Source organism: Desmodus rotundus, chromosome 3 (genome assembly GCF_022682495.2).
Source record: "Desmodus rotundus isolate HL8 chromosome 3, HLdesRot8A.1, whole genome shotgun sequence".
In the NCBI taxonomy this organism is placed as follows: Eukaryota; Metazoa; Chordata; class Mammalia; order Chiroptera; family Phyllostomidae; genus Desmodus; species Desmodus rotundus.
The window spans coordinates 160,618,570-160,634,632 of NC_071389.1; the positions used below are offsets into that span (position 1 = coordinate 160,618,570).

The 16,063-nt window shown below is 35.5% G+C and overlaps 1 protein-coding gene across 3 annotated transcripts in view; it reads right to left on the reverse strand.

The window, feature by feature from the left end:
* CNTN1 (contactin 1) overlaps positions 1-16,063 on the reverse strand; it is a 303,517-nt gene that overhangs the window by 36,085 nt on the left and 251,369 nt on the right. For all 3 annotated transcript variants that reach the window (XM_024575713.4, XM_053921617.2, XM_053921618.2), the window contains 4 exons: positions 10,054-10,124; positions 6,437-6,671; positions 3,737-3,840; positions 514-700 (listed from right to left, as the gene is read on the reverse strand). In XM_024575713.4, coding sequence (XP_024431481.1) covers positions 514-700; positions 3,737-3,840; positions 6,437-6,671; positions 10,054-10,124 — 597 coding nt within the window. The remainder of the gene's footprint in view (positions 1-513; positions 701-3,736; positions 3,841-6,436; positions 6,672-10,053; positions 10,125-16,063) is intronic.

Here is a 16,063-nt window from a genome sequence, read left to right on the forward strand (position 1 = left end):
AGTCAGGGCACATGCCTGCACTGCAGGCCAGGTCCCCAGTAGGGGCCACCTGAGAGGCAAGCACACATTGATGTTTCTCTCCTTCTGTTTCTCCCTCCCTTCCTTGCTCTCTGAAAATAAATAAATTAAATGTTTAAAAGAAAAGAAAAATTAAGCAGAAGTTGAATGTTCTCATGCTGTTGATGTATTCCTATAAAAACAAAGTTTAAATAATAACAGAATGAATACAAATTGATTATCTAATGGTGTAAAATTTTGAGGAGAGTCTTTACAAAGAGAGGTTCTGTAGTTTTATTTCCATTGAGCACTATTGTATAAGGTCATGCTCCACACTTGTCATCATCTATATTAACTAACAACTTTTTTTAAGTTTCTGTGTGATTATAATGGAAAACATTAAAAACCAAATGTGCTAAGATTGCTAGGTAGTACATTTCTCTCAAATGCACCTACACCGTGTCTGAATCAAGTATTAGTTTTCGACAAGTCTAAGATGTAAATGCTGAGACTCACGTGCTTTCCTGGTGAAGGTCTCAATCATCTCGCTGGGAGGTCCACACCCTGCACTGTTGCAGGCTCTGACTTCCACGAAGTACTGGGTGTCGGGCAGAAGGTTCTCCAGCCTGGCGGAGTACTCTTGGCTGTTGACTTGAACTCTGTGTGCAGCCGCTTCCTTGTCATGGGCAGACCAGTACCGAATCTGCAGACATTCAAGGGGAGTAATATTTTGTCATGATGCAGACCCGTGAGCTGTGAAAAGTTATTTTCAGCTGACTCTGTCATCACTGATGTTGACTGAGTATTATAGTCTCAACTGTTTCTTAATGCTACTTCCATTTCTTTCAGCCTCAGACTATTGCAAGGCAAACAACGCACATGTGATTAAAGTCGACAAGAACAAACCAAAGGCTCACATGATTGCTGGAAAGAGTACTTCCACTGACTAAGGAAAAAAGAAATGAAAACAAAAACCCTCCATAAGATTTACTTTCAAAATATAAACTGTCCCTTGGAAGTATTTGCCACAATAATTTTCATCACCTATTTCCTGCTTTATTTCTGTTTACATGACTTTGAATTTGCTATGAACCATTGATAAAGCAGCCTGACAGGAACACAACCTTGCTTAAACAAAAAGTAGTCATCCTGTAGCCCGCGAGATAACTTTCTGCTATCTCATGTCAGAATAATGTATAAATTTTCTACCTTAAACCTACATAGGGGCCAGATGTGAAAGAAATATTACATTTAATAATTTGATTAGCTATAGAAATTATTGACCTTTAAAATAATTTTAAAAAATTATATCCATGTTGTGATTTAAAATGATTACTTTTATCAACCAAAATATCAATGACAACCTTTCTTGCCTCTTAAAATTTAAGTAAGAGCTATCAATGACAAATTTTACTCTTCAAATAATATTGTTTGCTTGGTCAGAAATTTATCATTATATCTAAGTTTGTAAGTAAAATGAAGGAATTATTTATAAGTATACTTTTATAGATTTTAAATGCCCTGTCTATGAAATAATGGGATTTTTATTTCAGAGTTAATCAAAATGACAAAAATAATATCTACTATTTATATTATCCTGAGCTTTTCATTTATATAAAATGCATATAAAGCCATTATAAAATGGAACTGGATGATTCAAATTCACTTGGTAACAAAGTGAGATTTATAGGTTGAATGAAGGCATTTCAGAACAAAGGCTAGTTACTAATTGCTTATTGGTTTCCTTGGCAATATTTTTATTTTGTTTAGTAGCTCATTTTTCTGATAATAATATTTCCTTATGGTTCTGATAGAATCTTTTTTGATACGTTTGTCATCTGACCAGAAGGATGGCCTCAGAGACAAGGAGTTGAGATTTCACCAAGTGGCTCCAAAGGCTGAACTCAGCAGAGAAAGACTTTCTAATGGATGTACCCTCCTCAAGAAGGCATGAGTTTGCTGGTGCCGGAAGTGATCAGGAAGAGACTACAGTCATTTGAGAAGGAGAAAGATGGCCTATACTTTAATGGGCATTTGCACTAGTTGATATAAAAGGCCTCTTAGATGCCTGACTAAGAGAAGTAAAATGAACATCTGCCCTTCTAACAAAATGCCAGAAACTGCGTAGGACCATCCACAAACATCATCTTCTCAACAAACCCAGAATGGTAGGTAGCATTCACTCTGATTTCTAGCAAACAAAACTGAAGTCCATGGGGTTCATGCATTCCTACGTGCATGCTTGTTGCCTGAATGCATACGACATTTTGGAATGTGTATTCCATTATAACAATTTTTCTATCCAGTTTAAGAGGAGAAATTTTTAAACTAGGTTTATATAACAAAAGCCAGTTCTAAAAAAATACTATGCACTAAAATGAGTGATACCATTTTTCTGCCATCTCACCCAAAATTCCACGAGGCATTTTGGCAATGAAAAAGGAAAGAACAAAGCTTTCATTCATTTATTCTTTTCACCTGTATCCTAAATGACCAATGACTTTACTCATCTGACATTGACCGGGGTCTGTCACAGAGACTCCGTGAAAATTCACAAGCAATGAAAGCACTGACTTAGCTTTGCTCAGCCATGTTACTAGGGAGCAGAAAGAGTTATTGAGTGTGCCGAATTGTCCCTGATTTTCTTATTTTAGAATATAAGAGGTGTACGATACTTTCATAGTATATGCAACCTTTGCAAGTAAAAGCATCTTATTCAAATTGACTTGATTCAATACTCAGTCTCTCCTTAATTTAGGATGTTTACATATAACTTACAATATTTTCAGAGAATCCTCAGATAAATAGTAGAGGGATATATGTAAAATATAGCAACATCCTTTTTATCTGAAGTAGCTACTGGCCATATTCTTAGAATTACTTTCCACACAGATGATAACTTTGTGCTATTGGTTATCATTGAGTTTCTTACTGTGGTGAAGCAGCAACATTAATTTGGGAGAAAATTGCTTGGAGTGAAGGGTGCAACCTGTAGTCATGGAGCAGAGTGAATGCATTGCTTTTGATTAATCCCTAGGGAGACCAAAAGGGGACCTGGATGAATTAGTGGAAATGGAGTACCACCACTAAAACAAACAAACAAACAATCAAACAAACAAAAACAAAAGCCTACCTTATAGATAGTAAATCATAAATTAATTTTATATGCTAGAGCCACATATAGTATGTTTATTTCTATGTAATGCTGTGACATTTTATAACATTAACTCTTACCCTACATGTTTCTGGCTAATTCCAATTGGTCCTTTAAGATCAGCTCAAGGGAGGTTTTCTGTGGGACATTCTGAGTGTTACCGTTTTCTGCCTCCGTAGGTAACATTATGAAACACACAGATGGCATTTTGTAACTGTTTCCTTTAGGAGTGGAACTACTGAGCCAAAGAGGATGAACAATTTAAGGATGCATTTTATACATTATTGAAGTGTTTTCCAAAACACTTAAAATTTACTTTTATGAGAAAGAGCTTACTTAACCATGAGCGCTATTACCTAAGTTTTGATTTTGGGCTATTGTTCATCAACACATAGGACTCTGCATCTTTCCTAGGTAAGTCAGTTCGGGATCTCTGCTTCACTCTTAACACTTTGCTTATAAATGCCCAACGGAATGTATCGTGTTGGCTGCCGCATAGGTCAGAGGGACACAAAACACGGAGCGATGCAACATGCTGATATATTTATCAATAGATATAATTAATTTGATAAAAATTGAACTCACCTGATAGCTTTCCACTATTTTTTCCACAACGTGTTCCCAGTGAACAGATATCTCAGAAGACGATAACACTTTCACACCTACTCCTGTTGGGGCTTCACTGGGAGCTGAAATTTGATGAAAACATAATATTCATATATAAGATGCCTATAATATAAAATTCAAACAGCACCATTTTCAGTATGGATAAATTAAAACTATATTTTAATATTCTAAATAGTTTTGATATTTTTTAAATAAGTCCAATAATTTTAGTACCTTTTTCTCTATTTTTTAAAACATTTATTTTATGGTTATTGGTGATATAAGCACACATATTCATAAAATATACACATGCACACACACAATAGAATATGAAAAGCTTCATGGGTCTCTCTGATATTTGTGAGCAAGAACACTATTTGTTTATTTCTTCCAAATAATCTGCCTAAGAAAGCCTGCAGGTGCAAATAAAATTTACTATACTTAGCTTATCAACTCTACATGATCAAAAATAGGAAATTTGGTGTTTATAACAGAAAATTATTCATTACATTTAATTTTCAATTTTCTCATACTTTCTTTTATATGAGCTAAAGACACACAGTAATACTGCCACTTTTTCTTTTATGTTTAAGCTGAAACTTTTTTTATTTTATTTTTAAGATCCTTTGAAACAGGTTTGACAGCCACTGCTTCTTGGGCTCAGGGGAACTTTTATAAGTCTAATCTGTTATCTGGGCATCAAGTCAAATATGTATCAAAACGGCCTCTGTTCAGTGAAAAAAAAAGTAATTTACATCACTTATGAAACTTACATAAAGAAACTAAGGCAAAATTAAGCAGGAGCAATCACTTTTTATTGTCTTTTATTAACAAACCATAATCCCCTTTTGTGTTAAAAATGTCCTGCAGAGGAACACTGTTGCCTTTCCCAACGAAGGTAGACGTGTAGCACTATGGCTGACTTCTTCGTAGTAAAAGAAAGGATGAACACACAGGCTTTGGCACATGCGGGTTTTATGAGACTCATGAAACATTTAAATTTTGAAATAAATATATTTTAATATAGAAGGCCATGACTAAAGGAATTAAAAAATAGGCTGTTGCCTGATTAACATCAAATAAAGCAACAAAAAATTGATGTTGGGTGAGAAGATAACTTTAAAGTACTTTTTACTTTTATTTTCCCTGTGAGATGTGCTCATGTTGTTGAAATTATTAACACTGAGCCATTATAATTCTGCTGACTCAGAAGAAGCACAGAGAAGGTTAAGTTATTACTCAGGTTAAGAAGTCCCAAATCAGGCCTGGCTGGAGTAGCTCAGTGGATTGAGTGTGGGCCTGTGAACCAAAGGGGTCGCAGTTTCGATTCCCAGTCAGGGCATGTGCCTGGGTTGCTGGCCAGGCCCCCAGAAGAGGGGTTGTGCAAGAGGCAACCACACATTGATGTTTCTGTCCCTCACTTTCTCCTTCCCTTACCCTCTTTCTAAAAATAAATAAATAAAATCTGTTAAAAAATCCTGAATTGATTATAAACGTAATTTCTGCTTTTCTGTTTTTTTCTGTCTTTAGTTAACTAACTCACACACACATACATAGATATATAAGATTGCCTTTCATGTTTGTATTGGAAATAAAGATCATGAGATGATTTGAGTAGATATTTAATTTTTAACAAACATGAAAGCTCATAACTCTATGACTGATGAAAATATGTGAGTTCTAGGGATAGCAAAATGCTTATTTTGGAGTAAAAATAATGCTGAGTAAACTAATAGATGAGTATATTTCTTCTAAGAGATCAGAAGCATAGATCAGCTCATTTTAAGTTTTCAAACTCTTCCATCTGTACTTCTCACAGGTGAGCAGAGAGAGCCTTGGCCAAATATGTCAGGTCAGAAGGCAATGAAATCTCCGTTTGCTTTTCTAGCCATTAATTATTTACATGGTGCATGAGTGCAGAGATAAAATAAGGAGGTTTTACTTTTTTAATAGGAAAACAAATATTTTAAAACATTGTAGCTTATATAAAAATCATAGGGATCAATGTAATTATGTGTAATTTAAAACTATATATTACTAATCAGAGAGGTATAAAGTCTTCTAGGGGCAAACTCAGTTTAGGTAAAGTTTTTAGAACACATTTAGAGCCAGAATTTGTGTTTTTTCCCTCAATAGCTTTCTAAATTTCTCCCTAAGAAAAAAAAATTCAGTGGGGTCTCTGACTCTTTTAATGTAGAATTATGCCTAGATTCCCTTTAATAAAATTCCAGCACTATATTGTAATGACAAAAAATTATATATATGTTACAATTGTACAAATTAGGTTAAAGGGGGAAATTTTACCAAAAAACGTTAAGAAATTTCTAAGTGGGAAATTCACGGATACACAGACATACTGAAGTTTCAATCAAGTATGGAGAATTTCTGACTGCAAAATTATAGTCAAGGGCCAGGAACAGGGGTCCAAGCCGACTATCTTAATAGAGATACCCCACCTACAATGGACATGATTTTCAAAGGAAAAGTTTCTGGTAACATTCTTATCATTGAGGGAGAGATTGGTATTTTAATTTTCCTCAAAATAATACTGATTTATTGAATGCAAATTATTATGCAAAGGTCTTAATAAGTAAGGCCCAAAAGACTGCAATGAAATGCCTGCCAGAGAACTAGGTTTTTCCTCCCTTGTCACGTCAGTAAGGTCTTATTTCCACCTACCATCCTGTGCTGAGTTAATGACCGCTACGAGGCTGTACGGTCCGTCTCCTTTGTTGTTGAAGGCCTTCACTTTGACTTGGAAAGCAGTAGAAGGTCGCATGCTCTCATCTTTATGGACGTATCGACCAATATCTGGATTAGTAACTGTAACTTTTTTCCATTCGTCCCCATCAAATGGTTTAAATGCCACTATGTAACCAAAATTGTTGCCGTAGTGGTATTCTCTTGACAAAGGCTAAATAGAAATGAAATATAAAATAAGTTTAAGCAATGCATTTAACAGGAGGAAAAATCCTGTGCCAATAATAACAATAATGATACACATGGAAGCATGTTCTCTGTAAAGATATACAGTTAGTTTACATTAGTGCTGCCTGAAAATTGCAGGGAAAAACATGCTCAAACATGTGATGACCTCACTTACCAAGTCTGCTGTTCAGGGAGCATCGCTTGGTTGGGGAGGGGGATCCCACTCTGGGCCTTTGTACTTCTAGTCCCTCCTACTTTTACCTATGACACTGTCACATATGTCAGAAGGCCCTCCTCCCTCACTTTCCTGAGGTAAAAATCACCTACTCGATGTTTCTCCTGGCCACAGGATCAGCCATTTCCACACTTTCTATAATACTCCATATCCTACCTCTTGGCTTAATTTTTTTCTCTTTAACTCTCTCATCATATACACTATACATTTTACTTATTTCTTACTTTATTTTCTCTCTTAACTACTAGGATATAAGGTTGTTTTTTCACACCTTATGTAAACTTTTTTATTGTTGTTCAATTACAGTTGTTCTCATTCCTCCCCCTTTACTCTCCCTTGTCCTACCCACTCCCACCTCCCACATGCAATCCTCCCTCCCCCCTCCCCTGTTGTCTTTGTCCATGGGACCTTTATACAAGTTCCTTGACAACCCTTCCCCGTCTTTGCCCCATGATGCCCCTTCCCCCTCCCCTCTGGTTACTGTCAGTTTGTTCTTTATTTCCATGTCTCTGCTTCTATTTTGTTCGCTTGTTTGTTTTAGTGTTTAGGTTCCACTTATAGGTGAGATCACATGGTATTTGTCTTTAACCTCATGGAATATAAGTTTCGAGAGGGCAAAGTTTCTGTCAATTTTGATTACCACGTTATCCATTGTACCTAGAAGAAGGCCTCAAGTAATATCTATTCAATGAATGAATGAATGCATTTTGGAGTTGAAGGATAATGATAGTGTTACACAGGAGTCTAGAATATCTTTCTTGTAATCAAACAACAGAAGCTGGTCCGAGGAATGAAAGACAGAGGCGAAAGAAGGAAGGGCTAACACTGCACTCATCTGCAGGACGCTGGCTTTGGGACTCTGACTGACTCCAATACTGAAGCAAGTGTCCTGTTTTGCATTATTCTCTCAGAGTTTCTTATTATAACATATGTCAATTGCCCAATAAGGAAGTCTGTGGCAGCCCTGACAATTCATTATTTATACACTTACATGCTGCTAGTTCTAGAGAATACTAATCACTCGGTCATCTTTAACCAATCAGGTAAATGTGCAAATTGTATATTACACTTTTTCACCAGAAAATCCAACTTAAAGTGTCTCAAGGAAATATCTTAAATACAACACAGTTGCTTCAATAGACTTATGTTAAACAGAAATATAAAAAATTGTATAAAGTTCAAAGGGTAGAAGGAGTTGTGCTTGGTTGTACAGTACATAGCTGGCCCTTGAACAAATGGGGGATCAGGGTGCTGAACTCCTGGTTCAGTTAAAAACCTACATGCAACTTTTGACTTCCCCAAAACTTAATTATTAATAGTCTACTGTTGACGGGAAGTCTTATCGAGAACAAACTTTTGATTAATACATATTTTTATGTTTTATATTGTATTCTTATAATAAAGTAAGCTAGAGAAAATGAATGTTATTAAGATCATCATAGGAAGGAAAAAATAATTTATTGTATTTATTGGAAAGATATGCATGTAAGCAGGCCTGGGCATTCCAAGCCACGTGTTCCTGTTAGTAATAGATACCCTGGAGTATGCTCACAAAGATGTACAAAACGTGATTTTAAGTTATTAGAGGGTATAGCCTAACATTTCTGCAATAGTTTAACAGTTTTTTTCTGATTGCTAGTTCTCTACTTACTTTTGCAATTTAAAGTACATCAGATCAGCTATGGAGCTGAAAAAAAATTAATGATTCTCAGGCCCTATTCCCAGAGACTTCACTTCAAATTTTTAGAACAGCATTTCTAATTCTGAAGTTTTTGAACAAACTTCCCATCTTATCGTGAAGCTGATATCCACAGAGTTTAAGAAAATCAAGCCTCATCAAAAACAGTAAGATGTTTTAATTTTCCTATTACCTTCACTTTGTATATTACATTGAAACTAAAATTTACATATAAATAACTTGAGATTTGGACAAACAAAAGTCATCTTTTTCTAAATCTTACTGAAAAACATGATTTAAATGCTAAGTACAAAATATGACTATACTGCAGAGTGAAGTTAATTTTTGCTAATTATCTACTATTATATAAACCAATTTGATTTATGTAAAGAATAAAATCTACCGATTTTTGTGCAGTCTCAGAAGTTCTTTAGAGCCTAAGTTGCGTTCTTTGACTATCTGCAGTGATTAACTAATGAGAATATTTAAAGGGGACATGGAGCTACATAAAACACGTCAGCTGGGTAAACGTCAGAGGTCTAAGTCGTACGAGTTCGTGCTGTCACAGACTTCCCTGTCCCCAGCATCTCTTTCCACTTCAAAATTCCAGCTAAGATGTGCATTTTCTCCAGAGGTTATAATCTCTGATGTGGAACTCCCCTTGGGACCATAAAAATGTAATAAAATGCTTTGTATTCCTCTATAACAACACACTTGGGTGACTTCTAAATCTGACCTATCGTGATTGATTACATTTAGTGATCAAAACAAGTCTCAAGTGAGAAAACAAACTTTAGTTAAAAAATACATGCTGATGTAAAAGCTTTTTAACCAAATCTTTGGAGTTTTGAATGTCCAGTAAAAATGTTGTGAATTACAGTTGGGTTACTAGGTCAAAATGAGTTAAAAAAAAAAATCTCTCTAGTTGAAAATTTGTTTGATCTTTTCAGCCAACAGATTCCACAGCATTAAGGACCTGGTTTTGCACACTAAGCCATAGTAAACTGGTAAAATCTGACACACATTTGAGGGAAAAAAATCTTTTAGTAATTTATTCTTGCTTGTGCTTTGGGAATTGTCTATTTTTAATTTAATTTTTTTACTGTTGTTCAGTTATATTTGTCCCCATTTTCTCCCCAAACTCTCCCCCTGTCCCACCCACCCCTACCTCCCACACCCAATCCTCTCCACCCTCCCTTTGTCTTTGTCCCTGTGTCCTTTGTAAATGTTCCTTGAGGACCCTTCCCCTTCTTTCCCCCGTGATCCTCTTTCCCCCTCCCCTCTGGTTACTGTCAGTTTGTTCTTTATTTCAGTGTCTCTGGTTGTATTTTGCTCGTTTGTTTGTCTTGTTGATTAGGTTACACTTTTATTCCAATTTCTTTCAAGAAACAAAATAGGATTGAGATTAATTATAGGTAAAGCAGCCTGCAATAAGTACAGCTTGTCCAGACTCACCGCCCATGTGATGGTCAGCTCTCTGTTGCTTCCTCCTCCACCTCCTACATCTGAAGGAGCCACATTGGGTGCTGAAACCAACAAACAAACAACAAAATATAGAGGCTATGTGACTTTTCTGACGCTCAATTTCTTATTCACTACAGAAACCGTAATTTTTTTATTTCACTAGGGAAGACAAACTACACAGGAGATCCACTCAATTATAATAACAATGCCTCTGGATGGCTGTAACAATGTTTTACTGTCAAGATAAAAACTGATTCCGAGCCATAGGAAATGTGCCAGCTTACTTCAGCAAAAGATAGCAAAGAAAATTTAGCTTTTTATACATCTTTAAAAAATATTTTTGTGTCTTTTCATTTAATATGATTTTGAAAGATTAGATGTATAATACTTTGTTAGAAATAATTACAGACTTCTTACTTTTGAATGCTGGGACCATCTAACAACTAACTCTTGTGTTAGCTTTCTGCTTCAGTCTACAAATACATGTTAAGATATGGTGCATGTGCAGTAACAAAATAACGTTCCCCCAAATATCTGGAACTATTAGAAATCTAATATTGTTTCTTGTGCTCCAACTTCAATTCCTAAATCTCTCCTGGGACCTTGCCCGTCAGTGACGCCAACTCTCCCCAATCCCACCCTCTTCTATCAAGCCTTCAGTCTCCCTGCTGCCGGGACTCAGCAGTCTCTTCATCCATAAAAGGCATACTGTTCTCCTCCAGTCTCTCAGCCACCACACCCTTTCCTGTCACTGAACTGCAAAGAAGAACAGATATATGACTGTTTTTTTTTTAAACTTCACTCCATAATCACTTTTTAATAACCCTTCTTCCACTACATATCACTGAAATCAGTCTCCCCAAAATCACAAAATCGCTTCTAACTGCCAAATCCAATGGCCTCTCCTTTGTTTTTCTTCCAAGTAATTCTTTCTCCTTGAAAGTCCTCAGGGTAGATGCTATGTCTTATTGAATTGGGGCACTGTATCTTATTGTCCACTGTGTTTTATTGGTCGTGCATCTAATTGGAGTTGTCCGGATAATAAACACAGTCAGTCCCTGAATTCGAGGTACTGGAAGCCCAGCTACCCAGTGACATGAATGATGTCTCTGTCTTTACAGAGGATGTACATTTCCCCCCCAAAATCAAGTGGCTCCTGTCTGAGATATCATTCCCAGGTCCATTAACATTTTAAGAAGAAATGAAACATTAGTTCTCTTTTGAGAGTCCAAATCCCTCCCAAATCAGAAATAGTCACACCTTCCTCAAAGTGCTCAAACCAAGCCTTCTATTTACTGAATTGCAGATCCTAACAAATAATTGTGATTCAAAGATGACACTTCAAAACTTCTCCTAATATGAGCCATGTAAATTCTCTGGCGACATACACATATAGATTGCATACAAACAAACAAAATGCATGTTTTTCTTTATACTTATAAAACTATATCATGAGTTCCTTTTCTGGTGGAGAAATTTATCTAAAGTTGGAGAGATTTTATTTTAATATTTAACTGTCACCACATGTGTGGTAAAAATGAAATTAAATTCAGAGAGATGTTAAAAGATAATTTACGTGTAGCACTTTAGATAAAACACACCTTGAAGTCTGGGATATCAAAATAACTCCGGGAAACTCTTTGAACCCCATAATTCATATTCTGAAGTTAAAACTCCCCATGCTTTAGAGAAACAAAGAACATGCTGTGTTATATAATCAATGAATAAATCAAATTTTGTGTTTAACTGTGTATACAAGTATGGTGGTCACAGGCAGATAATCTCAAAAATAACTCTCTAGAATAATTTATTATACTGCAATTTGTTGAATAAAATATTTCCTTTACCAAGACAAGTTATTATTTTCCAAGTCATTTCACTATAATCCTTTTCATTACAACTAATAATAACCTTTTTATTTAGAACAGAGCTAAACAATGGGGTATAATGACATTAGATGGAATACATTTTCCATTTTAAAATGTCTACTTTAGGCTCTTTTTAACATGCTTCAAATAAATAATTCAAGATTGATTTTTCTCTTCAAAAATTATCCATTGAGCTCATGATGTTTAAAGTAAGATAAGCAAAAGCACAGAAATATAAGTAACTCTATCTCCTAATACAGTGTTTTTATATCTTCCTCGGATTAATTATTAATTCCCTCCATTTAGTTTTCAATGTTCAGTTGTAGTCGTAGCTGCTAAGGGACATTGTCTCACAGGTGGAACTGACACATAACCTGCAAATCTGACGTGAATGGGAGAGAGAGCAGCTGGGAGCTCTGTATCTGCTTTCAGCTCTGCAGGAACTGGAGGTCTGGGCCAAAGAGTGATTCCTTTCAGGGAAGTAAATCACCCCAGGCACAAAGAAGCTTATTTAACTTTAGGCTCCAGGGCATTTAGCAGTGAAGAAACTAGACTTTCTTTTAACAATAAATCATTAAAAAAGAATTTAAAATAATATTTAGGAAAAATACAGAATTACTGAATTAATCGTGAATAAACAATATTTATAACTTTACTGCGAAAGGTTAAAAATAGTGATGTTTTTTAACTTGTCCTTTGCTACGATTCCCTGATGTTGTTTATAAGCATGCTTCTACATTTCAGTCATAGCTCTAAAAAGTATTTTAAAAGAAAATCAAGCCTATGCCCTGGCTTTTCTTTTCTATAAAAAGGAACTAATGCTGCCAATTTTACTTTTAGATTTGAATGTTTCCATAATTTGACTATAAGTACAATAATAGTCCCTCATTATCCATTCACTTTCCTCTCTTCAGTTACCCATGGTCCTTTGAGGCGTGCTAGTATTACACGGAAAATTCCAGAAATAAACAATTTATGTTTTTTTTTAATTATTGTTCATCCTGTTACAGTTCTCCCAATTTTCCCTGTTCTCCCCGCTCCACCCTGCCCATCCCCCAAGTTTTAAATTTCGTTCTGTTCTGAGTAGTGTGATGAAACCTCTTGTCCTGCTTGGACGTGAAGCATCCCTTTGTGTGGTGGGTCCACACTGCACACACTACCCTGTTAGTCGTGTAGTAGCTGTCTGGGTTACCGGACTGACTGGTGGTATGGAACTGCTTGTGTTCCAGGCAGCCTTTAGTTTTGTAAGGGAGTCAAAATTGTTATGTAAATAGAAAACCAACAGTAATAAAGTCTTACATCAGTTTTTATTCTTTCCTTCCTAAATAGTCTTTCTGAAGGGGTGTCGTTAAATCAAATAAACTACATAATATTTGTATATTCAAGTAGGAATAATTCTTTGTAACTCTTAGGTTCTCCTGGTCTGATGGTGAGCAGACGGCTAACACTCCAAATGTATCTATCAGGTTCTTTTCCATAGTATGTAAAGGTACAATAGAGAGACAGGCCAAGATAGTTCACAATAATGTTATTGTCTTAAGAATGTACCAGGCTGAAATTGTAGGTTTGTTTATTTATCTAGGCTTTATCCTCAAACAGGAAATTTAAAAAAAATTCTTTCATGTCTATTTTCTTTTCTTTTTTAACATTTTATGTATTGTTAATTGTTTTTATTTTTAAATTACAGTTTACATTGAATATTATTCTGTACTAGTCTCAGGTGTGCCGCACCGTGGTTAGACACTCATGTGCTTTACGGAGTGGTCCTTCCCACCGGGCCCCGCACATCGTTATTACAATGTTTACTGACTATGCTCCCTATGCTGCTGTTTACATCTCTGCGACTGCTCTATAACTACCGATTTGTACTTCTTAGTCCCTTCAAGCAGGAACTTGAAATGTGTAGAGCAAATTTATTCACTGCTCAGTGAAGTGGTAATCTATAAATAAGTCATATGGAGAAATTTGTGAAAGTTTGCTCACTGAATGAAGCTGAACTTAATAAAAAGTTCATTTAGAAGTTGGAAATTATTTTTACATACCACACCTAATTGGATACTTGTATGAACAGTTCGAAATATGTATAGTTGACTCTTGAACAACATGGGTTGGAAATGTGAGGTACATTTAAATGCATAGTTTTTTTTAATCTTGTAAACAGATGACATAAGCTTACAGTATTGATAACTACAGTACAGTACTGTGACCGTATTTTCTCATATTTTTCTGAACACCATTTTGTTTTCTGTACCTCACTTTATTGTAAGGGCACATATGATACATATCACATACAAAATATGTGTTAATCAACAGTTTATGTTATTAGTAAGGTAAGGTTTCCAGTCAGTAATGGGCTATGAGTAATAAAGTCAAATTTTACACGCAGATTTTCGGCCGCACAGCTGTGAGTTTACCTCCAGTGCTGTTCAGGGGTCAATTGTGTGTAGTCAAGTCACATTATCCTCTTTTTACAGGGAAGGCAAAACAAATTATTTAACTAGCCTAGGTCTCAGTGCTTACATGTAGAGAAGCTGCACATTTAACTCGGTCTCCTCATGGCTTAAAAAAGGAGAAGGGGAAGGACTGTCAAAGAACACATATAAAGGACCCATGGACAAAGCCAAAGAGGGGAAGGATTGAGGGTGGGGCTGGGTGGGGTGGGAGAAAGTGGTGGTGGGAAAGTGGAGACAACTGTACTTGAACGATAACTTTAAAAAAAGAAAATGGTAACCCCCCCAAATAAAAATATAAATAAAAATAAAAAAGTCTGTGCTCTCCTCCTTTTAATCTACTTTCTTACCAATAACAGCAACTAACATCTATATATAATATATATATACCTTACTAACTTGGTAAAGTACTTTACCAAGTACTTACTTACTTGGTAAAATGTTATCACCATTCCTCTCCTGTATCAAATATATCTTAAAAATTAAAAATAAAATGAAATAGCAAAATAGCTTCATTAAACATGAAATTAAAGCTCTATAATTAGTATGAACATGTTGTTTCTGGTGCTATGTTATTTTGCTCATCTCCTTCCTAGGCTGATCGGGTAAATGAATAACAAAGCTGACAAACCACACGTGAATGCACTGTTTGGGATATCAACTCGCCAACTGTACCTGCAGATCTATTAGTTATGGAGATATGTCTTATGATGACACATTACTCTGAAGGAAGCTTTTGCGATCTCTTTCGTACAGTCAAAATTAAATGGGTTATAATGATTTACAAACACATTTTTGAATTCTTCATTTGGGACCATCCATTTTATAATGCACTTGTCTGAATCCAAAGAATATGCCCAATGTGCACCGGGGTCTTAACATTTACTAATTGGACAGATAAGCGCATGTGCTGCATTAGATAATGTCGCATCTTTCAATCAGCATAATGAGGCAGGAGCAACCTTTCCATCAAGCAAGCACCAGGTTTTATCCCACGTAACATATGCTGGCATCTCTTAGACAGTTGTTATGATGGTACATGACAAGACAAACCCCCTTCTTTTAGAAAGCATTTTTGTTTTCTTGCAAGGATGAAAAATTGAAGCATCTAATTTTATGCACATCCAATCTTTTGAAAGCAGGACAAAAAAATAAAGAGAAAGCTAGTTGAATTTTATTATATTAAATATATAAGATGATTAGAAATTACATGAAATTATATGATCCTCTGTAATGCTTATAAAAATGGAAGTATATTGCCAAATGTGATCAATTACAGAGGGCACAATATTTTATAAGGATATTAAAGTTTAGAATAAGCATTAACAGCAAAACAAATTAATTTTATTAAGCAAATATTATATACTAAGCAGTAATAACTGCTTTATCTACAAGGTTTTAAATCATGAAAATACACTTAAAGATAATTTTCATTTAGAGATGAGAAAGCTGAGACACAGAGAGGTTAAGTCGTGTGCCTCTCTCTAATCGAGCTTTTAAATAATGGCACCAGGATTGTACCAAAGGACCAGCATTCTGGGGTTTCAACACTGCACACTGCCTTGGGTGTGAATCCCAGCTCTGCTGGGTATACATTAGCTGGGTGCAATCTAAATAGATTCTGTGAGGTGGGGAAAAAGAATAAGAGTGTTTATTTCTCCCCATGGTTATGCTAAAACAACA